Here is a 27,453-nt window from a genome sequence, read left to right as displayed (position 1 = left end):
GAACGCAGGTTGTCTGTCCATCAGCTGATCCCACTCTGGTCTCTAATTCTAACTTTCACAGAGGGAAGGCAGAGGTGATGGTACCAGCAAATCTACATTGTAAAAGTACCACTGTGTCAAGATCACTGTTACTGGGAACACCCATTTGTACCCATCATTCTGAAACCAGTTGCTTTGCCTTGTGCCTCATGGGTTTCATGGCCTCTGGCTGATGTCCAGAGGTGGAAGGGACATACAAAAGATCACAGAGTCCAACATTAGGGCAAACAGAAAGTTAAAGCATGTTATTGAGGGCATTGTCCAAATGCCTCTTAAACACATTGCCAGGCATGGGGCATCATCTGCCTCTCCAAGCATCTAAGGATGTGAGGGATGGAGGTACTTCGGCTCCGCTTCCTCTGCAGCCTCTGGTGCTCCTTGTGCACCAGTCCTGCTGCCCTGGCTCCCCATAAATAAAGCTGATGCTTCCAAGGCAAAACTTAAGAGTTTTGAAAGGAACTCAACAGGAGCTGCATTTAATCGACTTGTTTGCTGAATAATTTATGGCAACGATCCTGTTATGGAAAGGCTGCAAAGTGGAGAAGTGAGGAGAAAGTAGGAGCTATTGATTTCTGCCTGGGAGCATTTAGCTGAGTACACTCTGGGGGCATGAAGGGAAAACGGGGATGGATGAGCACCAGTGGTAGAGGAGCACCTGGGGGATGGAGGAGCACCCAGTGTGGAGCACTCAGGTGATGAAGGAGCACTCAGTGGTGGAAGAGCACTTGGGAAAGAGGAGCATCCAGGGGATAGAGCTGCTCCCAGAGGATGGATGATCACCCATGTGATGGAGGAGCACTTGGGAAAGAGGAGCAGCCAGGGGTCAGAGGAGCAGCCTGGAGATGGGATGGAGGAGCACCAGGCCACCCTTCCACGTGCCAGCTCTCTGGCAGGGGGAGCAGTGTAAACGCACTGAGCACAGTACTGGTGTTTGGGCAGCTCACTGATGAACTCTGCTGACCCCGCTTCCTTAGCTGGGCGTTGTGCTTTCTCGTCACATCAGCTCACAAAAAGGAAGTGCAAAACTCAAGTGGTGCATTGTGCAGAGCGGGCTGCATGCGTGTAAAGGAAAACAGCCTGTGCTGGAGTCACAAGGGCTTTCCAGAGAACCCGCACGTACGTGTGGAGATGCAGGGGATACAGAGACATCTGCAAGTGCTAAGCAAATGGCCACTTACTATTAGCTGAGGTTAGACGTGAGGTTTCACATCCTCCTGCTGCAATTCAGTTACACCCATGTGGTACTGATGCTACTGAATGCTGTCCTTTTGGCTCTAGCACATAAGCTAGTGCCTGCCCCATCTGCCCCTAGCAAGGCTCCATGCCCATTGCCCAGTGGGACGCATGGTTTGCACCTGCCCCAGTCCCGCAGAGCAGCCCTGCAGAGATGGGATCCCACAGGGCAGGCACTGCCTGTCCTTCCCATCTCTCTCTTGTGCATTTTTCAGCTGGTTGCTGTGCAGCTGCTGAGCTCCTGCTCACCCCACACCAGTCCCGGCTGCAGGCACTGGAACATGAGCAGACATCGATGGAACCGGCACTAAAAATAACACATTATCAATAACAGGGCAGGAACCATGGCTGTATTATTTAATTTTTGAAGGCAATCCATATATTGACAGTGCAGCAGGGCATGGTGCAGCCCCCCTGCAGCCCGGACTGCCCACTCTTGGCCCTTCAGCTTTATGCTCTCACTTTCACATGCATGGGGAACTGCAGCACTAGAAAGCTTTTTGGTTTTTTTTTTAATGAGTTGAGCTTTTAAGACCTGCACTAAATAGGGTATTATCGAAAATCAGGATTTGCAGGTATTTGGGCATTAATAGTCTGGCAAGATTTTCCGGTGTGTTGGAGCACCCAAACAGCTTAGAAATCTGCCCTAAAGTGCCACACCATGGCTCCTGCACAACTCAGTACTGGGAAGCAGCTGCTTCAACCTTGGTTGTACCCACTTCAGGCGTACACTTTCCTCTAAATGGCTCCAGAATAGTGCAGTGCAACCAATGACCCCTGCCCTGCACAAAGTGTCCCCCAGCACTGCAGACCAGAACCAAAGCCCAGCATGGCTCAGCACATCCCTGCAGCACGGGCTGCTGTGCAGAGCCGTGAGAACAGGACTGGTGCTAAGAATGCCTAAAGCCTGCAAAGCAGAAAGCAAATGGTTTCCTATGTGTTCAGTGCTTGTCAGGGCCCTTACAGCTCTGCATTATGCATGGGGCTCTGCAGAGGGTTAGGGTGAGCATCTGCAAACCCTTCCAGGCCCTGGCATGCCCAGGAGCCGCCAATTCTGCATGAGTGTTGGGTTGGGTGGCTCCTCCAGGCTGAGGCAGATGGAAAACATTGCATCCCCTGAGGAGAGATCGCTGAGGAGATAACTCCCAGCACAGGGATGGCATACACTGCCTTCACACAGGGGAGCAGGTGTGCAAATTGGCTCCAACCCTTTCCAAGCAGGAGTGGGGAAAAGAGGACATCTCAAGCAATGGGACATCAAAGTGCAAACAGGGATAATCCCGTTGTGGGTGCACTGTGAGGCCCTGGGGTGCCCAAAAACTGCTCCAGCTCTGCCTTCCCAGGGGAATGTGGAGGTATCAGGAGGGAGCTCCAGACATCATTAGGCATGGAGCAAGGAGGAGGCTGCAAGGGAAGAGGGTTTAAAAGGCTTTGGAGTATTTTTAGACCTAGTAAAAAGGGCAGTGGGGGAGAAAAAGAGACCAGTGAACTCTGAGACACAAACGGTTCACATTGCAGGGTGGGCCCATATCTGCTGCATCTCCCCTTGGAGCATGAGCTCAGAGAAAAATAAGAAATGTCAAACCATGCAAACACAGCGACTCGTAGATCAGTGCTGGACTGACCCTGTCAAACCACCTGCAGTGACGCACAGCCCCATTTGCCCACGTTTGTGTCTTACTCCCTTCATTTCAGTGGGAGTTGGCTGCTATTCTCCCTGCCCTGTCTCCTGTGCCTGCCCTTTAGGCTAAGATTCCTCAGAGCCTTCCCTGCCATGCAGCTCCAGAGCTGGGTTTCTCCATCCCCAGATGGTTCTGCTGTCCATGCTGTGCTGGCACAGGAGGGGACTTGACCTGGACACAGGCTCCAGCAGCTCCATCCAGGAATGTCTTTCATGGCACCAACTCATGCCATCCCTGCTGGCAGCACCCATGGCAGGAGCTCACTCAGGACCGATCCAGCTCTGTTCTGCTGGGTCCCTGCCTCCTCTCGGAGCTGGATGAGATGAAACCAGATGAGGTTAATGGTAATGAGCCGATTGGGTTTGCTGAGAAATGCTGGGGATCCTGCAAATGATTTTAAAAGCTATGTAATCCCCATGCAGATAGCAGAGTAGGAAAATTCACATGCATGTCGTGGTGGAGGACAGAACTGGGCTTTTCTCCCGGTTCTCTTTGTTTTCCGCTGTGCCCTAGGGCATGCTCATAGCACACTTACCTTAAGGTCTCTGTGTGGGTAAATGAGGCGTTAAAGCTCGGTTGGGAGGCGCTAATCGCAGGGCTGGGGCCTCGTGGTGCTCTGCATTCACAGGAGGAGCTTTGCACCATGGAGCCAGAGCAGCAAGCCAGGCACTGCCAGGTCTGGTTCAGAGTGATGCTAAGCCCAGCTGGTGCTGAGTTAATTAATCCTGCATCTTGTTAACTCGGGGACAGCAGGGCGGCGATGCCACGTAGGCAGGGCTGCATGGTGGGGACTGACATTCCCATCTTCCATCCATTTCCCATGTTTCATTTTCCATGCAGCTCCCATTTTCCATGCCATATGTCTTTCGTGCTGCTTTCATTTTCATGCTGTGTTCTCAGAAAGGGCTACAGTGGATGCAGCATTTTCTCACATCTCAGATGGTCAGTCTTCATTCATAACATTTGTACACAAATTATCAAGGTTTTCTTGGGGCAGATGGTGGGCTTTATGCCAAACCCCATAAATGCTACTGCTGAAAGCAGGGCTCTGCAGCTGGGAGGGAGCAGACCCAGCTCCCTTTCTCACCCCACATCGCTCCATCTGGCTTTGCCTCCTTTGCCAGAGCTGTGGTTGGTATCATGGAGACCTGACGTATGGCTCCTGCCACATGTGCTGCAGGGATGTGCTGGGATGGGAACAGGTGCCTGCAATGGGGATGGGTGCCCAGAGCGCTGCCTTGTGCGTACCTATGGGCTGGGATGAGGAACAGGAACCAGAGCACCTTCTCCCGTAAGAATTAGATTCGCTGAAAGTGGGGATTTGCTCCTGGGGACTTTCTTCACGTCACCAGGTATCTACAGGGTGAGGGCGACTGGTGAAAGCTGAGGATAAGGTGTGAAAACTGGGCGGCGGAGTCCCTTAGCGAGCGGCTGAGCTGTGAGCAGAGCACAGCAGCCCGCGGCCCCATTAGCCCGCGGCCGGCACCACGCAGCATCTTTTCCCCAGGGCTGGGAACCTCCTGCGCCAGGCCAGCTGCGTTTCAGTGCTGCGATGCTTTTCCTTCTCCCTGTTTTGGGTTTGCTTTAAGGGAATTTAAAGAATGAGAGCGGAGTTGTTTGGGTTTCTTTTGTGCCTCCCATGTGAAGCTGCTAAAGCGCTTCTCGACAGAAAAACAAAGACACCGACCGGCCGCTGCGTTCCCTCCTGCCCGGCTGCTCCCCGTCCGTAGCCCCGGGGCAGGGCTCGTGCACAGCGGCCCCCCCGCCCATCCCTCGCCGCCCCCGCTCCCCGAGCTCGGGGCCGCTCCCGGCGCAGGGGGGGCTCAGCCGCACGCCGACCCCGCGGCCGCCCTTTGTTGTTCGGCGCAGGGCTGAGCGCGCTCCCGCCTCCCTCCCCCCATTCCTCCGCGGGTCCACGCGGGAGCGCGCTTCGCCCCCGCCCCGCTCCCGCCCCGCGCCGCCGCCGTGGGAGCTGCGGACCTGCGGGGAGCGGGGAGCGGGGCCCGGCCCCGCCGATCGGGCTCCGGCGAGGCCCGGCGGGAGCGGCCATGGAGGCGGGCAAAATGGTGAGCGCATCCTCCTCCTCCTCCTCTCCTCCTCCGCGGGCCCCGCGGCCGTGCGGGGCTCCTCGGGCCGCGGCGGGGTCGGGGGCGGTTTGCCGGGAGCCGCGACGCGGGGCGATGCGGTGCCGGCACGGCGCGGTTCCGCCGCCGGTGAGCCCCGGAACGCTGCGGTTCTGCCGCGCTCTGAGCGCGTTGTGATGCGAGCCGGGCTGCGGGGCGCCGCGTTCTCGGGCGGCCGATCCCCGCGGCCCGCGCTGCGGAGACCCGGCGCTGCCGCGCCCGGAGCCCGCGGGGCCGTGCCATGCTCCGGGCACTGCGCGCGGTGAGCTGGGGCCGCGCGCGAGGATGGAGCCGGAGCGGGGTGCGGGGGCCGCGCCCACCTGGGAGAGGGGCTTCGCGTCCTCCGTCCCCCGGGGGCCGGGCGACGGGCGCTGCGCTGGGGCTGGGCGAGGCCGCGGGGACGCAGCGTGGAGCCCGAGGGGTGCGAGCTGCTCCCGGCTCCTTCCCTGCTCCGTGTCCCCGTGGAACGCCCGCGCTCTTCTGGAGCCCCCGGCGCCGGGTGGCTGCTGGTTCTTCAACGAACCCACCTAGGGAAGAGGAAGGCTCCCTTAATTTTCTCTCGTCTGCCCGCAGTGGTGAGGGACTTCTCGCTCCGTTCGCAGCTCGGCGGGTGGAGCTGCGGCCAGGAGGTTCCGCGGGAGCGCCTGTTGCTGCCGGCTCGGCCCGACCGCTCGCACCCCGGCCCTATAGGGCTCACCCACGGGGCTCAGCCCGCTGGTGCAGTGCGAGCTGCAGCTCTGTGTCTCGCAACTATATGGCCGCAGCGCAGCGCTGGTGCTGTCACTGCATCCCGCAGCACTTCGGGATGCGCTTTGCCGTTGGAAGGACGGGTATCCTCGTGGTGGCATCTGCACAGAGGTTACTGTTTCCCAAGCAGGTTTGGTCCTGGGATGGCTGCCAGTCACCTGAACACTTGCCTGGGGATGAGCATGGGCCACGGGCGTTCCGGTTCTGCTCCTGCATCCTCCCCCTTCCCATCCAGCTCCTGTTTTCTCCCGTTGCAAAAAATACCCAAATGTTGGCAAGCATGGGACTCCAGCTGGGGCCATGGGGAAAACATCACGAAGGCTGTGGAGGACCTGCCTGAAACAGTGACCCTGGGCAACCCCCACTGATATAAATCACTGCTGGCGGAAGAGATTATCTTTGTATAAAATCCCCACTTAAAATTAAAAGCCTGGCTAATGGGACAGCGCAGACGGGCTTCTGGCCGGCACCGGCTGGGCCGTGTGGGGCATGGGCACAGTTGGCTGCTGCTGATCTCATGCCCTTATCAATAATTAAGCACGGAGAGTAATGAGCGTGTGTTGGGGGAGCAGCTGCGTGGGGTGGGGAGGGGAGGGCTGGGGAAGCTTTTCTGTGTATTGAAAAAGTCCGTATTCCTCAAGCTGGATTAAAAAAAAAATCCAGAGTAGTTGATCTGTATAAATTGTTTATGGCATTTGAGAAATTGAACGTCCCAACTATCTGGGTTCTGATACCGCAGTGGTGCAGAATGCTGTGTTCTTCGCAGTGCACTCCCATTTCCAGGGCCGTAATTGGCCACCAGAGCCCCCGCAGAAAGCCCAGCTCACCCCTGGTACCAGCTAGGTCTCTGCCTCCCGCAGCTCAGACATCCTGCCCGCTGCCCCCATACCTATCACACCTGGGTGGTTTCCTTTCTTCTTTCTGTTTGGCTGTCTCAAAGGCAGTGGTTGTGATGTGATCTCCAACCTTTGCCTTCCGCAGCTCTCCTGCTGCTGGTGAGACACAGCAATCCACCTGCCAGCAGCAGCGATGCATCCATTTGTTGTGCTGTTGTTAAGGCAAAGTGTGATGTAGACCCAAATTGCCAACCCCAAGCGGGCAGAATCCAGGCGGAGAAGTTGAACAGCATGGTGTCACCTTTGGCCACACTCTGTCTGTGCCAAGAGGAGCCCATGTGCTGCCCCTAGCAGGTGCCTGCCCGTGTTGTGCAGCAGCTCTTGAGCTGAGATGTTGTTTTCCCAGCAGAACATGAAGTACATCTCCAGCCCTGACAGCAGAGAGCAAACCCTGGTCAATATAGCAAGGTTTCAGAGTACCTGTAGCCAGAAGCAAACACTGCTTTGGGGGTGATGTGGCTGTTTCTTATGGCCCAAGCGAGGACAAACACTGAGGTTGGTGCCTGTTGGGGAATTATTCCCTATCTGGTTAGGGCAGGTCACGGTGTTTTGTGCCTGGAATGGCTCCAGCTCCCAGGCAGAGGGTGAGCGGCACTTTCTGAGTTCTCAGTCCAGCAGTGGAAGCCCCCCACGCCGGGACATTGGGGCCAAAAACCTGCCTTAAGCCCAAGGAGTCTGTGTTTGGCTTTTGGCTGCTGCTGGTGAGTGACATTTGAAAAGATGCATGTGCTCTTCCAGCCACTGTGATTTACACCTCTGGAAGGCTCCTGGGGGATTCCTGTGTCTCTTTCCTTCCTGCCCCACTGCCCAGAGGCTGCAGCAGAGCTCTGCTGGACTGGGATTTGTGTTTTAATTATTTTACCAGATTTTCCCAGGCATCTCTGTCCTGATCAGATCTCATTTGCTTCCCCCAGAGCCCTATGTTTGCGGGGCTTGGTGGAGGGCAGTTTTCTGAAGGTATGCTTAATCCCAGCTATCCATTTATAGAAAGGAATTAAGGAGAAATGAGGAGCCATTACTAAGAGGATTTGCACTGCAACTTACTCAGTTTCTCCAAATAATTTGCAATAGCTCCGGATTCTTTAATCAACACTCATTTCCTTTTGGAAATGGAAGGCACTGCACCGCTACTGTGCAGAGCTGAACTGCTCTCTGCATAATGGCAGATTTGCAATTCAAAGGATGCTAAGCCTGTAATTTGGGGAAATCTGGAAGGGGAACGAGGGGGGATGAGGCAGCGCATCCGCTGTGTGCCCCTATACTCAGCAGGTTTCCCACACATGCCCCTTTCCCAGTCAGATGCTCAACGCATGGCTCAGGAGCCTCAAATCCATCCTGGGATGCACTTGCAGGACCCGAACTCCTGGGCAGATGATATCCTGGGGGCAGCAGAGAGGAGCCCTGTGCGTCCCCATGTATGGAGCAGAGTGCTGGCATCCTCCCTTTGCTCAGGGTAACCAGAGCTGGCAGTGGCTCCGCCAAGGCCATGCTGTGTCCTGGAGGTCAGGGACAGCCGCAATGGCAGAGCAGCCCACAGTTGGCACAGCATGGGGGCTGGGAGCAGCACTGTGCCTCTCTGCCTGGGTAACAGGAACTGGGCTCCATTCGAGGCACCTCAGCCTCCTGGACCTGGTTTGCAGCCAAACCCTCCTGCTGCTGCCCCACATCTCCAATTGCGGTCACAGCCGCTGTGAGGCCCACTGCCTGTGGTGGCCAGGCGGCTGGCAGAGCGTGAGCAGCACCGGGACCTGTGGCCCAAAGCCTTCCCACAGTCACTCGGGCTGCTGCTGGCCTCAGAGAGATGGGAGGGCTTGGAGATGGGGCTCCTGGAGGCCATGGCACGTCATCATGGCTGCTGCCCCACCGCACTGCAGGGCTCCTCACTCCAGGCCTGCACTGAGGCCGTGTCCTTGACTCGCAGGAAAAGCCATCAGGAAGCAGCAGCGTGAGCTCAGCGCTCTGCTTTCAGCCTTTCTATAGGGACAGGGACCAGCAGGACTCCCCCCGCCCTGCTTCCCTCCACAGCCAGCCCTGGCTTGCCCTGCTGCCATGGAACCTTCTGCCCAGCCAGGCGTGGGGGTCACACCGCAGCCCCAAGGCCCCAGTCTGCTCCCATTAAGGCAGGCTCTGCCCTCCATCCACACCGCAGCACTCTGCCTGGTCTGGGATGCTTGCGGCAGGCAGGGAGCGTGGCATGTGTCCTCGGCACAGCCTGCACTGATGGGTGACAAAGGCAAAAACTGAATGGATTTGTCATACTGCAAAGCCCCCCATGCTGTCACCTGCTGCAGTGTCCCCGCAGCACAGGCAGGAAGGCAGAAGCATCTCTGCCTTGGCAGACACTGAGGAGGAACCCAGGGACATTTCTGGGGAACATGGGTCATGACCAGTCCTCTTTGCTGGGGAATGGGCCGTGCCTGCAGCTCCTCACAGCCCTGCCTCCCCTCCAAGGACATCTTGGAGATGCAGAGCACTGCGGGGATGCAGGAAGGATTGTCAGTGAGTAAGGCACTGGAGTCAGTCCCACTGCTTTAATTGACTTACGTCAGTAATTAGCTTCTTCTAACAGCACTGAGCCAGCCTGTTTCTCATCAGTAGGGTGGATCTTCACGAAGCAGTGCAAACACCAGTGCACTGCTGTCCAACGGGTGCTCAGTGTGTCTGCGAGAGCAAGACACAAGCTTGGGTCCCTTGCCTGCTGGAGTTTGACTGGTGGCAGTGGCAGGGTGCTGGGCTGGGAGCAGGCTCAGTCCCTCATGGTTTGGATGCCTGCAAGAGCCAGAGCATCTCCCAGCCCCAGTGCAGCTCCCAGTCCTGCTGTGCGCTTGAGGAAGCAGGTGCAGAAATGGGATAGAGTTAAAAAACGCTCAAAATCCTGCAAAGAAAACTCCTCCTGCAACTGCCTCTCTATAGGCTACGGGGAGTGCGCTGGCTTTTCGCTCAGCATTTACCCACGCTTCTCAGTGTGGGCTTTACAAGGTCCACAACATTTGCATTGCAAACCATGCTTTCCTGGCAGGGAGCACGAGAGCAGTGTGAGCACACGGTGGGCTCGCTGTACCAGCTCTGAGTGGGGTGGGAGCTGTGGAGAGACTCTGGGAACAGGTGTGTGGCGGGGCCAGGGTGCGCTGGGTGGCAGCAGGGCTGGAGCTGGAGTGGGAAGGCTGCAGTGGGAAACAGGGTGAGCTAGTGGGTGTCAGTCTACTGCCCTCCTCCTCCACTGTGCTTGAGGCAAAAGCATCCTGCACAGGTGGGAGTTTGCAAGCCTGCAGTGATCTCAGCATCCCTGTGCTGGATTTCCTGTCCTGCCCAAAGCATCCTCTCTCCTCAACCTGCCCCCAAAAGTAGAGCTGAAGCTGCTGGCTGCTGCCCGTGTTCCAAGGTCACGGGAGGGATTTGCCTTCTTCTGCCTGTCCCACCACCTCCAGGGCAGGAGAGGGTCCTTTTGTGGTCGCTGCTTTAATTGCATCATTATTATGCTGAGTAAATGAATCCTGGCAGGGGCTGAACCTGGCAGATGCCAGGCACATCCCAGAAAGGCATCCGGGAATGGGCAGCATCCAGCTGGCACAAGGCAGCGGCTGCTTTGCGGGCCGGGGACCTGGATGCGACCCAGGCACTGACAGGTGCCGGCAGAGCAGGGGGACCGGGGCAGCCCGAGCCCTTCCCATCTCACCCCCCCACCGCTTCTGTTTTTCAGACTGTCAGCATCAATAAGGCTATTAATACACAGGAAGTGGCTGTCAAGGAGAAACACGCCAGAAATATCCTTCCAAAAGTTGGCCACAGGACAAGCAAGCGTGGGAGCTGGCTGGGGCTGCCTGGAAAAGGGGTCACAGTGAGGCAGTGCATCGTGGGGGTGCTGATCTGGCTGCTGGGGTTTGAGGGGGATGGACAGAACCTGATGGGCTCTCCCTGCCGGCTGGGGCTTCCTGCAGGTCTGTCCCTGCTTCTTCCTCTCCTTCCTGCTGCAGCCTCTGTCTTTGGGTTCCCAGGGCAGCAGTGCAGAGCTGCTGCTGGTACAGTGTGTGCCCAGGGCTTGGCTGTGTGTCAGCGACGGCCCTGCTCCCCTCAGCTCTGCAGGTGCTGTTTGGGAAAGGACATTGTGTCCCGCGTGCACAGTGCTTGGCACCGCTGCTCCTCTGCCTGTCTCCATGGACTCATCCTCCTGTCCTCTTGAATTCCCAAGGGTGGGCACAAACACTGTGCTGGACCCCATATTTTACACCATAGTACCCCATACTAAATCATGCATTGCTTGGATCAGCCAGCCCGCTGTGGGGTGACCTCCTTCCTTCATCCCCATTTCCTTGACTGGCCTCCACCATGCATCCTGGGCACGCACCATGAGAAGGGGGCACAGACCTTCTGGTCGGTGGTGAACCGGCTGCCACTCTCAGGCAATGCTGTGCTCTGCTGGAAGTTCTGCCATGTCTTCCACAAGCTCCTCCGCGATGGCCATTCAAATGTGAGTGCTCCCCTGTGCTGTGCAAGGATACTCCATATTCATCAGCACCCTTCAGGCTCATGATACTTTCTTTGACCTTCGGATGCCAGAATTGGCACCACTTCTGTCCCCAGAACACTGCTGTCTCCCATTCCCTGTCTCACCCCCATCCATGTCCTGCAGAGCTCTGGTGCCACTGCCCCCACCCCCCACACCTCCCAGTGCAGCAGACTCAGCTCAGCAGTCAGTCTGGGACCAGAGCTCTTCCCAGGGCCAATCTGTCCCCAATCCCCCATGCCAAGACCCACAGAATAAATCACCCTGTGCTGTAGTGCTGGGGCTGGAGGGAACCACTATGCCCAGGGTGTTGGCATGTATATGGGAGTCACCTGATAGGGTTCTGCCCTGTGCATGGACAAAAATACAGGCACCCTGGGGATGCAAGGTCAGTAATGTGTCCAGGACACCCATTCTGTAGCCTAATTGCTGACTTATAGTAATGCTCACTTTGCCGTCAGTGCCCTGCTTGCCACTCTCACTTGCTGATTATTTTCTTCTCCATCCCTGCAGGTCCTGAAGGACTCTGTGAGATACAAGAATGAGCTGAGTGACATGAGCAGGATGTGGGTAAGTGGCCAACCCCACAGATGCCCTGGAGAGGGTAAATCGGGGCCAGCTACACAGCATGGGCTGTGTGGTGCTGAGCACTGGGGGCACAGCATCCCTCACTCTGCCCATGACTGCCAGCTCAGCTCCTCCCTCGAGCCATCTGGCCTAGAAGCACTATCTCTGCTTGGTTCACTTTGCCATGCTGCAGAGAGGGATGAATGAGAGAGAGTATTTTTAGCAAGAAATACTCACAGCAGCATGAGTGACCTCTTTCCAGTTACAGTAGGTTAAATCAGGCAGCAGGGGAACAGGAGAGCAGGAAAGGCAGCTGCAGGAGGTGGGCTGGGAGCTGCGGGGCAAGTGGGGCAGAGGATGATGCTCACAGTGAAGGATGTCCATGGAATGGCAATGAGAGGGGCATGGGGAGAGCAGGGAGGGCTTAGGGTTGTGGCACGAGCTAAGCTCCAACTCAGCAGGATGGTGAGTGCTTTGAACTCACCAGGCTAGGTTTGCAGATCGCATTCTGTATCCACTTCCATCAAAATCGAACACATTGGGCAAAGTCAAATATTATTCAGGTGTGGCACAGGCTCCCTAGGGTACAGGTTACAGCTCCAAGCCTGCTAGAGTTCCAGAAGCATTTGAACAGGGCTGTCAGACATATGGCTTAGTTTTTAGGTGGTCCTGTGTGTGGAGCCAGGGGTAATCCTGGCAGATCCCTTCCAGCTTGGGATATTCCTTGAATTTATAGTGTTCCCTCTTTTTTAATGTTGAAACTGACAGTCAAAAGTAGCACTGAATTGTGCAATAAGAGAGATAGAGATGAGAAAGTGGTGAGCAAATCTCAGGCTGCCACCCTTTCCTAAGTCCATACGAAGCTGCTGGCACAATGCTCACCTGCCTGCAGCCCATGCACAGGAGTGGGAGGGCACAGACATCTCCTGCATACCCCTATCCCAGGCAACACACCTGCCACAGAGGGCACTTGGCCAGCCCGTGCAGCAGCACATCACTGGCGAGGAAGAGGAGGGTGAGGAAGGTGCTGGGCTGGTGAGTGCTGCTGGCACAGCAGCACAGGGCAGTGGGATGGAGCAGGGGGTTGGGCAGGCAGCAGTCAAGTCACTGCCCAGAGCTAGATGAGAAGGCTTTCTTGAAGGTGCAGCCCACCCCAAGTGTGACCAACTTCTTGGTGTCCCCAGGGCCACCTGAGCGAGGGCTATGGACAGTTGTGCAGCATCTACCTCAAACTGCTGAGAACCAAGATGGAGTTTCACACCAAGGTGAGGAGCTTTTAAAAAATGGTGGAGAGTGACCTGTTACATGGTCTGATACTGATAGGATGAGGGGGGATGGCTTTAAACTAAAAGAAGGAAGATTGAAATCAGATGTGAGGAGAAATTCTTCACCCAGAGGCAGTGAGGTGCTGCACTGCTGCCCAGAGCTGTGGGTGCCCCATCCCTGGAGGTGCCTCAGGCCACGGAGGGGCCCTGGGCAGCCTGAGCTGGGGAAGCACCCAGCTTTCAGAAGGATGGGGTGGGGGGTCTTTGGGTTCCTTTCCACCCCAAACCATTCAAGGATATGATATCACCATCACAATGCATCTCCATTCTGCCCTGTCTGGCACTTAAGAACCTGCTGCCTTCAGCATGGGGTGCTCAGGCCATGCTCCTGGGCACTTGGAGGAGCAGAATGCTTTTGCCCCATGTCTCGTGTGCCTGCCTCAAGAGCTTGTTTTGGGACTCTGGAGCCAAGCTGCCGTGCAGGTCTCTTTCTTTGGGCTGGGTTTGGGAGAGGATGTGGTTGGAGCTGGCCGGCTCCTGGTCTCACAGCGCCGTGCCAGTGTGCCTGCGCTCAGAACAGCCGGAGCCAGCTGCCAGAGGTGAGGGGAGTGTATTTATGGAAAGGAATGCAGTGTGCAGGGTTCTGGGAAGCAGCGCACCATCGATGGAGTTCATTATTCAGGCAGACATTCTCTTATGCTTGTGGCATTAAACTAAAGGCGTGCCTCCAAGAACAAAACAGAACGTCACTGTGGTCTTGTACACAAACATTGCCCTGCATGGGTTCAAGTGCTCTAATCCTTAAAGTAATTGGCTGTGGCAATGTGCTACCTGTGGTGCTTGCTTTCTTTTCAAGTTCTGCTGTTAAGACGTTTTCTGAACCCAGGCCATACCCGTGGCCCTGATTCAGCTATTTGGAGCCTTGGCCTTCATGGACCACTGTGGGCAGCCTGAAGAGGCTTTTCTCTCTGATCAGATGGTTGCCCCTTCTCCTGCAGCTGCCCCATGGTGCCTTGCAGGAGCCCCATCTCCTTCCTGCCAGCAGATTCTAAGGCCAAGGAGAGTTGTTTTTTCTTGATGGAGGGAAAATGGGCTCCACAGGGCATGAGTGTTCCAGTCTGGCTCACCCAGGCCCCAGGAGACCTCTCCTTAGTCCCTGCTCGGCAGGACCTTCGGATGGACCAAAGGAGCCCACCCTGGGGGACGCTTCAACTCAAGCTGCCCCAACCTCCTGCAGTGAGGCTGCAGCCCTTCCACGGCCCCTTCCCAACTGTTGTTTTCCCCCCAGAACCCCCGGTTCCCCGGCAATCTGCAGATGTCTGACCGGCAGCTCGATGAGGCAGGAGAGAACGATGTCAACAACTTGTGAGTGCAGGCAGGTGGGAGGCGAGGGGTGGCTGGGGCATGGCTCCATGGCACCATGTCTGCCTTCCATCAACATGGGAGTGGGCAAAGCCACCAGCAGGGCTGGCACATCCCTCCTGGGCAGTGCCCTTGTGTCTCTGGGGTGGCACCTGGCACAGGTTGTGCTGTGTGGGGACACTGCTCAACTTTCTTCACCCCTCTTCTCCAGCTTCCAGCTGACAGTGGAAATGTTTGACTATCTGGAGTGTGAGCTGAACCTCTTCCAGACGGGTAAGCCCCCCATTGCCATGCTGTGCCAGGTTTGGTATGTGTGGTGTGGCGTGGGATCCAGGAAGGAGTTGTCTAAGGCTGTCTGAGCTCATCAGTTTGCCATGCACTTCCCTGGAGTTATTCTTAGCTGAAGCGATCCCATGTCAGAGCTGTGCCTGACTCCCTGCAGCCCTCCTGCAGTGCTGGGGAACGTGTGGGGCTGGCAGCACTGCGTAGCTCCGCTACCCCCCACACCTCCAGCTTCACCTCTCCACCACAGGCTCCCACTCCACAGCCTCTCCAGGCTGTGTTTGTTCTCTGCCTTGCTTCTGACAGCCTCTGGTTTTTATTAGCAGAGAACACAGCTCCCCTGGGTGCTTGCAGTGTGCAGCTGGAAAAGGTGTGAGAATACGCAGGGATGGAAGCGGGCAGGGGGGTAAAACCAAGGTGATCTCAAATCTCAGAACTGCAGTGTGTTTCTGCATGCTCTAGCAGGATTGAGTTTGCGATATGTTAAAGCAGCACCAGGCCAAGGCCTCCATGGGATGCACAAAGCCTGAAGATGGTCCCCAGACACATCTGCAGCCCTCCCTCCTAGCTGCCATACATCCCTCCACAGGTTGGCCTTTCCCCACTGCAGCCAATGCTCTCATGGTCCTGGCAAATGTGGGGTGCAGCACTGCAGCCCTGCCCAGCCACCCCCCAGTGATTTAGATGCACTCAGATGCAGCGTGGAAACTGGAGGCTGTGGTGCTGGGTGCCTCGCTCCACTGACCTCCAGCTCCTGCCATGTGCCCAAATGCACACGGAGACTCCTGCTTAGGCAGCAGTAGCTTGACCCACCCCCACACATCACCCTGAGCCATGAAACATGCCTCGAAGAGCCAAGGAAGACAGTGGGAAGCCTGCACTCCTGCAGTTAGGTCTCCTGCTCTCTCTGAGCCTCTCTCCTTCCTGGCAGTGTTCAGCTCCCTGGATATGTCACGCTCTGTGTCGGTCACTGCGGCGGGGCAGTGCCGCCTGGCCCCACTCATCCAGGTGATCCTGGACTGCAGCCACCTCTACGACTACACTGTCAAGCTGCTCTTCAAGCTCCACTCCTGTGAGTACCCTCAGCGCCTTCCAATGGGGACTGGGAGCTCATGGGGACCGTGAGCCATGTGTGGAGCATTGCTGGACACTCAGTGCCCCTAGCCTGGCTTTGCAGCACCCTGGTGCACAAGCAGCTCTTCGCCAGTGTGCAAGTGGGGCTTCTAATTCCTGCTCAAGTTGTTCCTGAGCTCCTTTCCAGCCTTCGGGGTGGGAAGCAGTCTCTGGAGCTCTCTGTAAGGGCCAGGGAGGCCACAGGGTGTGCACAGGCTGAGAAAGCTGCATTCCCTGAGGACCTCGAATTGCAGCAGCAGCCTCCTTAGTGCCAGCTCAAAGCTTTTTCCTGCCCCGGCACCGCCCAGGGCCGTCTCTGGGGACATGATCCAGCAGTGAGCCCCTAAGCAGCAGGAGGCTCTGCTGAGGGCATTGGGACGCTGGGAGGAGGATGAACTCCCTGAAGAACACTTATCCCCACATGGCTGTGCTCACAAGCTGGCCCCAGAGCCATGCCCTCCTGGGATGGGGACACATGGTGAGCTTTGTACCCGCTTCTTCTCACAGGTCTGCCGGCTGACACACTGCAGGGCCACCGGGACCGCTTCCTGGAGCAGTTCAGAAAGTAAGTGGGGACTGCCACCCACTGCAGGTGATGTCCAGGTACCCAGGGCCAGGCAGGGAGCACTGCAGGCACTGCAGCCCTCTGTACTTGAGCTCAGTAGCTGAGCAATGCAGGCAGAGGAAATACATGAATCTGGCACAAGGCTCCAAAATCAGCCCTCATTGAGTCTTCTGCTGTTGCTCAGAAGCAGCTCTTCTGCAGTAGGGCTGCTTTCTCCAGGGCACCTACTCTGCCTAATCCACTGCTATTGAATTACCAGATAACTGCCTTATTAATTCTAAAGAGGCATTCAGCCACTAATGGCATTTCACGTGAAGCGTTAGCTGGTGATTTAAAACCCTCAAACCGTTTAATTGCAGTTTCAACTGCAATTTGCACTTGACTTGCTGAGAAAAAAGTCTCATTGCTGCAGAGCACCTCGTCCTGCCCTTCCCAGCTTCGCCAGGGAGATTTGGTCCGTGCAGTGCTGCTGGCACCGGCAGTGCCCACTTAGCAAGGGCTGAGAGCTGCGGGTTTTCTCCAGATCCAATATCCTTTGCATGGACACAGCTTGAGGTGCTGCTGCAGGAGCATGGTCTGGTGTGCTCCTGGGTACGTGGGACTGTGGTCTCTGGGCATGTGGAAAAGGAAAAAGAGATTTCTCTGAGTGGTGCTTGATATCCAAAAAAGGCAGAGTGTGGGAACTTGGTAAATGGAGCAGGCAAAGGAGGATACCTTCAGGTGTCACTGAGGTGTCATCCTCTGCAACATCGGGTTGTTCAGCCAAGCAGAGGAGGCTCTTGAGAGGGAAAAAATGTCCTTTTGTGGTACAATTTGCAGCTAGAGGAGATAAAGCTGTTCACAGCATGAGTGCCTACCCGTTTAAAATATCAATAGCGGAGTTTCTAATAGCAGCAGATAGAAGTATAGGAGCAAACAGCCAGAGCCAAGCTGCACATACCATTTACTCAGGAACTCCCATGTGCAGTGCATCAGCAAACATTTGTTTCCAAAAGCTAAGGAAAACAACTAAGCTGCTTTGAGATGCAAGGACAGGTCTGCTCAAAAAGCAGCAGGCAGTCGATCGGGTTTCATACCAGTGGGTTTCTCGAGGTGACTGTGCTGAAACTGGTGCTGCTCACAGTATTTTAAATGAGATGGAAAGCAAGTGAGCAGTGAAGTCCATGGCTTCCAGTACACATTATTTCAGGTAGTAGAAACAAAAAACTGCAGAGATCTGCAGGAGGACATCACAGTGCTGAGGCTGCATGATAGTAGGGCAGCTTGATTCAAGGTCAGAGGCTGCAAAGCAGCGCCTGGGGGGAAAACACCAGGTGCAGCCTTCAGCAAAGGGCTGGGCTGAGTGTGGGCTCTGAGTACCCAGGACAGACCCAGAGTGAATGTGGCACCAGGCTGGGTGCTGAGTGGCTGCAAAGGAGGGAGCCACCAGCATCACCACGGCCACACTGTGTCCCCAGCTGTAGCTTTTCTTCTTGAGTGAAACCAAGCATTACACCAAGGCTGGGGAGTACTTATCACAGGCTGCTTGAAATCAGTTCAAAAGGGAGGCGTGCTGCTTGTGGGGGAGATGCTTGTGCACAGAACTGCAGGTGCTGTTACCATGTGGCCTCCAGACAGCCAGCCTTGACTGCTGGTGATGGGGCTGCCATGGGAGCGATGCTGCTGTCCTCCCATGGTTGGTGGCTTTAGGCCCTTCTTTGTGCTCTTCAGGTCCCATGTTTATTTGAGAAAGCCTCTGTCCATCAGCTTGCCAGTGGTGGGATTGTAGGGGCTGGGGTATTCCAAGAGTGGCTGTGGGTTTGGTGGCAGCATGCTTCCATCCCTGCCAGCATAGCACAGTGACACTGTTGGATGGGATATGTGAAGATGCCTGAGTGGGAATGTATGGGAGCAGCAACAAAAACCTGGGGCAGTGGCACATGGAGAGCCTTCCTTAACCAGCCTCTTACCCTTTCAGGCTGAAGGACCTCTTCTATCGCTCCAGTAACCTGCAGTACTTCAAGCGTCTGATTCAGATCCCGCAGCTCCCAGAGGTGAGGTCCCATGGAGCTGGTGCCAGCTCTCCTTGTCCCCATGGCCAGGAGAGCGAGGCCTGATGGTACATGTCCAAAAAACACCACGTGCCACCTGCTTGGCTTCCTGGGAATGGTGGCAGCTCAGGGCTCACAGAGCCCAAGGCTCATCCCTGCATCCTCCCTGAGTCGATCACTGTGGGATGGAGCTGCTCCTTGCCCGTGTCCCTGGGACTGGGCTCCATTTTCTAAACAGGACATGGTGCCCAGCTCCCAGGGCCCTGTACCCATAGCTGTGTGCAGGACAGGGCTCACAGCTTCTGGCTTTGCTGTCCTCCTTCCCAGAACCCTCCCAATTTTCTGCGAGCCTCGGCACTGTCGGAACACATCAGCCCTGTGGTGGTCATCCCTGCTGAGGCATCATCACCTGACAGTGAGCCCATCACGGACCTGGTGGAAATGGAAACGGCATCACAGGTAAGCTCTGAGGACTGCCCATGGCTGAGGAGAGGACGATGCTGTCCATCAGGTCCCTGCCCACCATACCCAGGGCTGTCCTTCCAGACCATTCCATAAAGAGCTCTTAGTACTGAGTATCAGTGTGGGGGCTGTGAGTGCTGCATGCTGCCAATGGGGGCTGCTGGGTGCCCAGCGGAGAGCCTGGATGCTGCCGAGTCTGAGTCAGGCTGAACTCATTCCACAGTGCTTCTCATAATAGTTTGGTGCCCTCCAGTGATAGCTGCCTGGAGATGTTTTGCTTCCCAGCATTGCCGCACATCTCACTGTGCTGTGTGGCATGGAGAGGAGCTCTTTGCACCATCTCTGTGAAGGGTTCTGTGTGGGCACTAGCATTTTAGGAAGGAAAGGAGTGTGAAATGGCTCTGGGGCCCTGCCTCAGGGACTGCAGATGCCCCCCAGGGGCTCTGGGCAAGCAGCACATACAGGCAGCAGCTCTTCACCTGGTGTGTGGCTCCAGACACCAGCCTGGAGTACTGGGGGCCGTGGGCTCTGTTGCCCCTCGCAGGGCAGCAGTGGGGCTCATCCAGTCCCTTGTAATTCTCTCCCCACAGAGCCTGTTTGACAACAAGTTTGATGACATCTTTGGCAGCTCGTTCAGCAGCGATCCCTTCAACTTCAACAGCCAGAATGGGATGAACAAGGATGATAAGTGAGTTCTCATCTGGACACCAAGGACATTTCCCCCTGGGGCCATCTCAGCGCACAGTCCTGGGAGCCCCGAGTCCCCTTGTTTACAGGCATAGAGCAGGAGGCAGGGGTGGGCTTAGCTGTCCCCAGAGGACACGGTGGTGCTGTGGGGACCTTCTCTTCATCTCCATACCCTGGTGCCAGGAGCACTGATGGGATGCCTGCTGTCTCCTCCCCAGGGATCGGCTGATCGAGCAGCTCTACAGGGAGATCGGGGCTTTGAAGGAGGAGCTGGAGAGCTTCAAGGCCGAGGTGGGTGACAGCCCCTTGGTGGCACATGCCGCATGTTGGATGCGCACCCACAACACCAGGCTGGGGGACTGTGGTGGGCCTTGGGCAGGTCCCACTGCAAAGGGACCAGCGGGGCGGTGTGAGGTGACAGCTGAGTCCTTGCAGTGTGGGGTGGCAAGGACGTAGCCACCCCAGCCCTGACACCATCCACAACCTTCCCCAAACCCAGTGACTCCAATCTCTGTCTGTCTGGGTTGACTGCATGGGAAGGGCACTGCGGGCTCTGCAGTATGCCTTACTCACTGTCTGAACTCAGGATGGAGTGTTTGGGGATGCCAGGTGCTGAAAAGTGTCATGACTGTGCCCACAGAGTGAGCGGCGTGGCCTGCAGCTGCGCGGGCGCATCAGTGAGCTGGAGGCAGAGCTGGCCGAGCAGCGGCACCTGAAGCAGCAGGCACTGGATGACAGCGAGTTCCTGCGCACGGAGCTGGAGGAACTGAAGAAGCAGCGGGAGGACACGGAGAAAGCACAGAGGAGCCTGACGGAGATCGAGAGTGAGGAGGGGGCCTAGGAAGGGTGGCGGTGGGCCACGGGGTGCACCCAGAGCTCACCTGGCCCTGTGCATGGCAGGGAGGGCGCAGGCAAATGAGCAGCGGTACAGCAAGCTGAAGGAGAAGTACAGCGAGCTGGTGCAGAACCACGCCGACCTGCTGCGAAAGGTGGGCCTGCAGCCACCCGCCGGGCATGGGGACCTGGCCGGGCCGGCTGCTGAGCACCTGCTGCCATCCCCAGAACGCAGAGGTGACCAAGCAGGTGACGGTGGCAAGGCAGGCCCAGGGCGATGTGGAACGGGAGAAGAAGGAGTTGGAGGACTCCTTCCAGCGGGTGAGCGAGCAGTCCCAGCGGAAGGTGAGTAGGGTGCACAGGGGGGATGGGGATGGGAACCCCTGCTTACACTCAGAGGAGAGGGATGTGGGTGGGCACCCCACAGGGACCGGCTCAGGGTGACCTTTCTCTTGTCCACAGTCCCAGGAGCAGGCGGAGGTGCTAGAGACGTTGAAGCGGGAGCTGGCAGCCAGCAAGCAGGAGCTGCAGGTCTTGCAGGGAACACTGGAGACCAGCATGCAGGTGAGAGCCTGGCTGCGGCCCCACTGTCAGCACCCTGCTGCAGTCTCAGAGCCTAGTCCCAGACCTTAGCTTGGGATCAGATGAAACTCATGGCATTCATCCTCCCCTAAGCTGAGGGGCAGGTTTCCCTTTTCCTGTTGTCTCAGTGCTTTGGCAATGCAAGGCATTGCCCAGCAATTTCCATAGGGGTGACAAGCAGCATTGCACCCTTGTCTGTTCCAGACTAGGGTGGGTTTCATGATCATATCATGAGGTTAACACCTATGGGTGAGGCTGTACCCACACGGCCTCCTGCAGCAGGGACTCATGGGACAGAGGGGACAGGATCCAAGAGCTCGTTACCTCTCTGCAGCCTGCCTTGGAGCCAGCAGACAGCCCTCACCCCCATGTCTTGTAAACACTGGCAGATTGGCAGACAGTGTGGTTCTGCCCACTGCAGAGCTTTTGCAGGCAGCGTGCCCTCATGTCACAGCTGCTGCATACTCTGCCATGCCAGAGGGTCTGTTGTGCCCACTGTGGCATGGCCCTTTGCTACTCAGGACTGCAGGGGTCTCCAGGCTCCAGAGCTGGCAGGGAATGGAGCTGCTCTTTCCAGGGTGGGCAGACAGGCTGCAGGGGTCAGAGCCCTTCACGTACTTGTGCATCAGGATGACGACAGTCATCACCCACTGGTACCCCAGGGAGCTTTAGCTGGCCTTGTGCAAGGCCATCCCATAATGCAAGGCACCACCAGGCTGTCCAGATGTGGGTGATGCGGGGCTGTGCCCTGCCCACAGCTCTGCACACTGCGGCACACTGAGCAGTGCTTGTGCCTGGACCATGAGCTACAAGCAGTTCCTCACATGCGAGGGATGGTTCTTTAGCCATGCTTTTAGCACAGCCCTGATGGGACTCTTGTGCCCGGCCAGGCGGGAGCAGAGCAGAACACCCGGATAGCAAGCTTGGAGCAGGAGCGGGACAGCCTGAGCCATGCAGCAGCGCAGCACAGCAAGGAGATGGCAGCCCTGCAGGCTGAGCTGCAGCAGTTGCGGGATGTGCTCAGCAGCGAGAAGGAGAGTAACAGGAAGGAGCTGGAGACACTGCAGACACAGCTGCAAGATAAGGTACCCCAGAAGCACTGCAAACACAGGCATCCCTGCACTGTCCTGTGCTGAGCCCTGGTTTGACAGCGCTGGGTGTCAAGGTGTGCAGCCAGCACAGTGGGGCCCTGACGCTAGTGCTGCCCGGCAGGAGAGTACAGAGCGGACCCTGCAGCAGCGCCGGGCCGAGGAGCAGTTTGCTCTGCTGCAGGGCAGCGTGCGGGAGGCAGAGCACATGGTGCAGGATGCCCTCGGCCGCCTTGAGGACCCCGCTCACATCAGTTGCACTGGCTCAGCAGGTGAGATCCCCGGTGCCTGCTGGCAGCATGTCCCAGAGAATGTCCCTAACTCTACCCTGATTTCCCCTGGGACAGCCCGGCCATGGCAAGGTGTTGTCCTGTGTCTGAATCCTGTCTCTGTGCGTTCAGATTACCTCCTGTCCAGGACATCGGCAGCCTCTGAGTGCATTGAGAGGCTGCAGGATGCACACAGCAAATACCTTGCCAACCGCACAGGTGAGGCAGGGCTCAGCTGTGTGGGAGGGGCTGCTTCTGCATGATGCAGGGTGACAGACCGGGGCTGGGACCCACAGCCAAGGCACTGCGGAGCCCAGAAGGGAGTTGGGGAGGCAAATGTAGGAGCCAAAAGGGCTCCTGAGCTGCTTCAGCTGAGCCATGCGCCCTCTGTGCCTGCAGACGTGAGCACCCTGCTGCCCTGCGTGGCACTCTTTGCCCACCTCATCAGTGACACCATCCTGCAAGGCAGTGCTACCTCCCACATGGCCCCAATGGAGCCCGCTGACCGTGAGTGCTGCCTTCCGTGGGGCTGGGAGTCCCTGTTCCTACAGACAGCCCCCTCAGCCCCTCCTGCTGCCTGCACAGGGCTGCTGGAGACATGCAAGCAGTGTGGCAGTGAGGCCATCAGCTACCTCAGCTCCCTGCAAGACCCAGGCAGTGTGGCAAGTGCCGACTGCACAGCAGTGACCGACTGGCTGCGCCGGATCAGCACCATCGGGGAGGTGGGTGTGTGGGCATCACCCCAAGTGTGAGTGAGGAATGGGGATAGGGGTCAGTGGCCCTCGTGGAACAGGCAGGATGGCGGCACTGGCTGTGTCACCCCTGGGCACTCCATCCTGTCCGCAGGAGCTGCGACCCAGAGGGCTGGATGTGGAGCAGGAGGAGCTGGGAGATCTGGTGGACAAGGAGATGGCGGCTACATCGGCAGCCATTGAGACTGCAGCTGCCCGGATCGAGGTGAGCTGTGCTGCTGGGGCTGCCCCACAGGGTCACCCCATGCCAGCTGCACGAGGCCAGGTATGGCAGCTGAGCAGTGCGGGCAGCTCAGCATGGCTCTGTTCTTCTTCCAGGAGATGCTGAGCAAGGCCCGGGCTGGTGACACCGGGGTCAAACTGGAAGTGAATGAGAGGTGAGTGGTGATGGGGCACATGGGTTAAGGTGCTGGTTTAAGTGCCAGTGTGAAGAGAGGAGGACAAAGTGTGTAGGGATGCAGGAAGGAGCTGAGGAGACACAATAAGCTGCAGTGTTGCAGGGGTGGGTGTCTGCCCCAAGGCTCTGGGGTCTCCCCGCCCCACAGCTCACTGAGGTTTATCTTGCAGGATCCTGGGTTCCTGCACCGGCCTCATGCAAGCAATCCAGGTGCTTGTCCTGGCATCCAAGGACCTGCAGCGGGAGATTGTGGAGAGCGGACGGGTGAGCATCAAGGATGGCAGCCCAGAACCACACCCTGGGTCTCCATTATGTGCCCAGAGGGTGTGAGTGCCATCCTTGCAGTCCTCATCCTCGAAGCTTGGCACATAAGGGAATCTATGACACACAGGGTTAGGTGTCACTCCCACCCACAGTCTGAAGAAAATCCTAAGAGCTGAGGTTTGGGGCTGTGTCACTCTGGGGTGTGGATATGTCCCCTTGCTCACAGCATGTGATCGTTCCTGTCCCCCCACAGGGCGCAGCATCCCCCAAGGAGTTTTATGCCAAGAATTCCCGCTGGACGGAGGGCCTCATCTCTGCCTCCAAGGCCGTGGGCTGGGGAGCAACTGTCATGGTGTAAGTGTCACTGTCATGGTGTGTCACTGTCATGGTGTGTCACTGATCTGTGGAGCGTGGTGGAGTCCTGCTGTCCCCAAGGGGAGGGGAGTGAAGGCAAGAAGGGCAAGAGGTGAGCAGGTAGCAGCACAGGGCCAGCTCGAAGGGTGCTCCAGCACATCCCTGTCCTCCTGCAGGGATGCTGCTGACCTGGTGGTGCAAGGAAAAGGGAAATTTGAGGAGCTGATGGTCTGCTCCCACGAGATTGCAGCCAGCACTGCGCAGCTGGTGGCAGCCTCCAAGGTGAGGACCCGATGTGCTGTTCCCCTGTTCATGCTCTGGGGCTCTCAGTGTTGCACCAGGTCCTCAGTTGGGATTGTGGTGCCCCATGAGCACGGCCCTCCTCTCGGCCCCGGCAGGTGAAGGCGGACAAGGATAGCGCCAACCTGTCCAAGCTGCAGCAAGCCTCTCGGAGCGTCAACCAGGCCACGGCCGGCGTGGTGGCCTCCACCAAGTCTGGGAAGTCGCAGATTGAGGAGAAAGGTGAGTGTGGGGCTGTGGGCCTGCACCCAGATCTCTGCCCACTGTACTTGTGGCACTTGGCTGGCTGTAACCAAGCACAGGGTGGGTACTGCCTGCAGTGCTGGGCAGGGGGTTGAGCTGCAGAAGTGGCCCGCAGCAGTGATGTCTGTTCCTCTGCAGATAGTATGGACTTCTCCAGCATGACACTAACACAGATCAAGCGCCAAGAAATGAACTCTCAGGTAGGAGCTTCCTCTGGGCTTTTGGAAGCACAGCTCCTGTGCATCCAGCATGTTTGGGCTGATGAGTGGGTGTCCAAGCTGTGCTGGGGAGGGGAGCACCACAGCTCATCTGAGACATTCCCCCGCTCCTGGGGCAGATACTCATTACTCAAACACGTGACTGGGGGTACTGTGCCCATCTGCTGCCCACACATAGCAGGTAGAAATGGAATGAGCCTAGCACTCAGGCAACAGCATCTTGTAAGGGAAGAATGGGGAATGAAGGTGAAGGCTGGGCTTACCAAGGAGCCACTCGTTTCCCAGCCTCACACAAATTTGCTTCACCCTCTCTTGGAACCTTTTGCTGCCAGAGCATCAGTGGGGGGACATACCTCAGGATGCTTGGGCTTGAGGCTGGTTGACAATGGCCATGCTGCTGAGATGTGGGGTGACAATAGCAGTGTGTGTTTTGTGCTGAAGGTGCGAGTGTTGGAGCTGGAAAACCAACTGCAGAAAGAGCGGCAGAAGCTGGGGGAGCTGCGCAAGAAGCATTATGAGCTGGCAGGAGTGGCGGAGGGCTGGGAGGAGGATGGTGAGTACCATGGGTGCTGCAGGAGGGCATGTTGTCGGGTCCTGCTGCCCTTGAGCCATGCCATAAAGCCTTGGGATCTTGGGGCAGCAGAGGGACCCTCGGGCAGAGCTCGTTGCCCCACAGCCCCTGACTGCCCATCTCCTTCCCAGGCACCGATTAGCCTCCGCAGCAGGAGCAGCCAGCAGCAGAGACCCCTTCGGTCAGCCGGGACCCAACTTGGTGCAGCCCTTTTCAGAAGACACACAATAAACTGGTGCAAAATTCACCCCGAAGCACACATCCTCCGCATTCCCCGAGAGCTGCCTCCAGCACTGAAGAACCAAGAGCCGCATCGCTGCTGACAGAGCCCCTGGGGCTGTGAGCGAGGGCTGCCCGGCCTCACGCCAGCTGCAAACTGCACGTGTATTTATTAGAGCTGCTTGGGGGGTCTCTGGGGTGGTCTCTAACCCTTTAGTTTCGTTTTTGCACAGATTTCTCTGAACTGTTTGACCCAGCTCTGGCGGATCGGGAGCTTTTGGGTTTCCTTCGCCTCTTGCTGCTTCTCCAGCCTTAACATATTCACTGGTGCAGTGCAGCCTCCCTCCCTCACCGAGGAGTCTGGGGCCGTGGGGATGCGGCAGGGCCAGGACAAGCTCTGCTGGTGCTGCTGGGCCAGCTCAGGTTCTGGTGCTAGGCCTGGTGCTCCCATGGTGGCCCCAGCCCACGTGGGGGCACCGAGTGCCTTTGGCCACCGTGAGAGCCAGGGCCTGCGTTGCTGCCTGGGGCTCAGTTGCGGGGTGCTGAGCTTCCTCTGGGGAAAGCCGCTGCCCCCTCTGAGCCCTTGCAGAGCTCAGCCCCGTGCTGGGGGGCAGCTGGCAGTGAGGAGGGCTGGTGGCAGGAGGGCAGTGATGAGCTCCAGGCCCCGTGTCCCCAATGTGCCCTGTGCAGAGCAGTGCCTGGAGCAGAGGAGCTGGGCTGCCCTGGCACATCACTGTGTTCACGCCAGCAATAAACCACGGGCAAGGTGCTCGGCTCACTGCTGGGCAGCATCTGCTTCCAGAGGCACGGGATGGCCCAGGGCAGCACAGAGGGGTCAGGGAGCAGCCAGCAGCCCCAAAGCCACAGCGAGCGGCCCTGCCGTGCCTCTGTCCCCAGGTAGGGGTGGCTATGGGGCCGGGCACCCAGCCCCAGCCGGGAACCTTTGTGCCTTGGAGCAGGGGGCTCACAGGGCAGGGGGGACCTCTGACCCCAACCCCACTCATCGCGCTGTGGTGGGGTCAGATCGGTGCACAACTACAGCCGTGCCCTCGGCCCGCCTGCACACCCGGCTGCCTCGTGGCTCTGGGGCCGGTTCCGGTTCAGGGGAGGAACAGCCGCGCGTGCCCCGGAGCAGCCGGCCACCTCCTTGGCACCGACCGAGGACCAGCGGGGTCTGAGCGGCGACAGCACGGCCGCAGGGTCACCCCGAACAGCAGGCGGGTGCCAGCACCGCACCGCTTGCAGGACCGGTGGCCTCGCGGCCGTCCCGCCCCTCCGCGTCCCGGCCCCACAAAGCAATACGAGCTGAGCCACCCCTCTGCTGCGGGGCGCGGGGCCCCCAGATACCTCAGGCCTCCAGGCTGCGTGCAGCCGGGCCCGGAGCGCCGGGGGGGAACGCGGGGACGCGACGCCGCGCTCTCAGAACTCCTCCTTTTCTCTTCCTTTTGTAACTCGGCCGAGCGCGCGGCGGCAGCGTCCCGCAGCACGCGGCTGGCGGCGGGGACGGGCGCGACGCCGCGGGATCGTTTTTGCATTGTACGATAACGTCGTGTGGTTTCGATTTTTAAATAAAGCCTTCGGCCCAGCGCGCCCGAGCCAGGAGATGTGGGGTGGGGAGCGGGGCCGGGCGGCGCTCCTCCGCGTCCCGAACCTCCGCCGGTAACGCGGGCTGAGGCGGGGGGAGGCGCCGCGGGGCGGGACGGAGCGGGGCTGCGGGGCGAGGGCGGTGAGGACGCGGGTTTTGGAAGCGGGGACGGGGACGCGCAGCCCAGCCGGGAGCGGAGCGCCGCGCGGCGACGCGCGCA

The 27,453-nt window shown here is 57.9% G+C and overlaps 1 protein-coding gene across 5 annotated transcripts in view; it reads left to right on the top strand.

Annotated features, from left to right (window-relative positions):
• Nucleotides 1-27,234, top strand: part of HIP1 (huntingtin interacting protein 1) — a 34,839-nt gene extending 7,605 nt beyond the window's left edge. The window contains exons 2-31 of one of the 5 annotated variants that reach the window (XR_016459284.1): nt 10,421-10,484; nt 11,046-11,188; nt 11,738-11,794; nt 12,976-13,056; nt 14,345-14,421; nt 14,630-14,691; nt 15,632-15,772; nt 16,321-16,378; nt 18,336-18,411; nt 18,736-18,867; nt 19,461-19,558; nt 19,776-19,848; nt 20,198-20,381; nt 20,458-20,546; nt 20,620-20,736; nt 20,854-20,955; nt 21,864-22,058; nt 22,186-22,333; nt 22,463-22,549; nt 22,730-23,052; nt 23,177-23,287; nt 23,401-23,459; nt 23,650-23,743; nt 23,997-24,097; nt 24,274-24,379; nt 24,496-24,619; nt 24,779-24,840; nt 25,300-25,411; nt 25,561-26,545; nt 26,672-27,234. Coding sequence is in view for 4 of the 5 variants with exons in the window: in XM_090122783.1 (XP_089978909.1) it covers nt 5,319-5,339; nt 10,421-10,484; nt 11,046-11,188; nt 11,738-11,794; nt 12,976-13,056; nt 14,345-14,421; nt 14,630-14,691; nt 15,632-15,772; nt 16,321-16,378; nt 18,336-18,411; nt 18,736-18,867; nt 19,461-19,558; nt 19,776-19,848; nt 20,198-20,381; nt 20,458-20,546; nt 20,620-20,736; nt 20,854-20,955; nt 21,864-22,058; nt 22,186-22,333; nt 22,463-22,549; nt 22,730-23,052; nt 23,177-23,287; nt 23,401-23,459; nt 23,650-23,743; nt 23,997-24,097; nt 24,274-24,379; nt 24,496-24,619; nt 24,779-24,840; nt 25,300-25,411; nt 25,561-25,571 (3,108 nt within the window). In the remaining variant the exon portion in view is untranslated. Of the gene's footprint in view, nt 1-4,873; nt 5,021-5,261; nt 5,340-10,420; nt 10,485-11,045; nt 11,189-11,737; nt 11,795-12,975; nt 13,057-14,344; nt 14,422-14,629; nt 14,692-15,631; nt 15,773-16,320; nt 16,379-18,335; nt 18,412-18,735; nt 18,868-19,460; nt 19,559-19,775; nt 19,849-20,197; nt 20,382-20,457; nt 20,547-20,619; nt 20,737-20,853; nt 20,956-21,863; nt 22,059-22,185; nt 22,334-22,462; nt 22,550-22,729; nt 23,053-23,176; nt 23,288-23,400; nt 23,460-23,649; nt 23,744-23,996; nt 24,098-24,273; nt 24,380-24,495; nt 24,620-24,778; nt 24,841-25,299; nt 25,412-25,560 lie in introns of those variants that run through there. The other 4 variants (XM_031591973.2, XM_090122784.1, XM_090122783.1 and 1 more) reach the window with 4 other exon arrangements.
• The last annotated feature ends 219 nt before the right edge of the window (nt 27,235-27,453 follow it).

Source organism: Phasianus colchicus, chromosome 21 (assembly GCF_987193195.1).
Source record: "Phasianus colchicus chromosome 21, bPhaCol1.hap1.1, whole genome shotgun sequence".
Taxonomy (NCBI): domain Eukaryota; kingdom Metazoa; phylum Chordata; class Aves; order Galliformes; family Phasianidae; genus Phasianus; species Phasianus colchicus.
The sequence above is the reverse complement of the archived record's forward strand: the minus strand, read 5'-3'. Positions and strand labels throughout refer to the sequence as shown.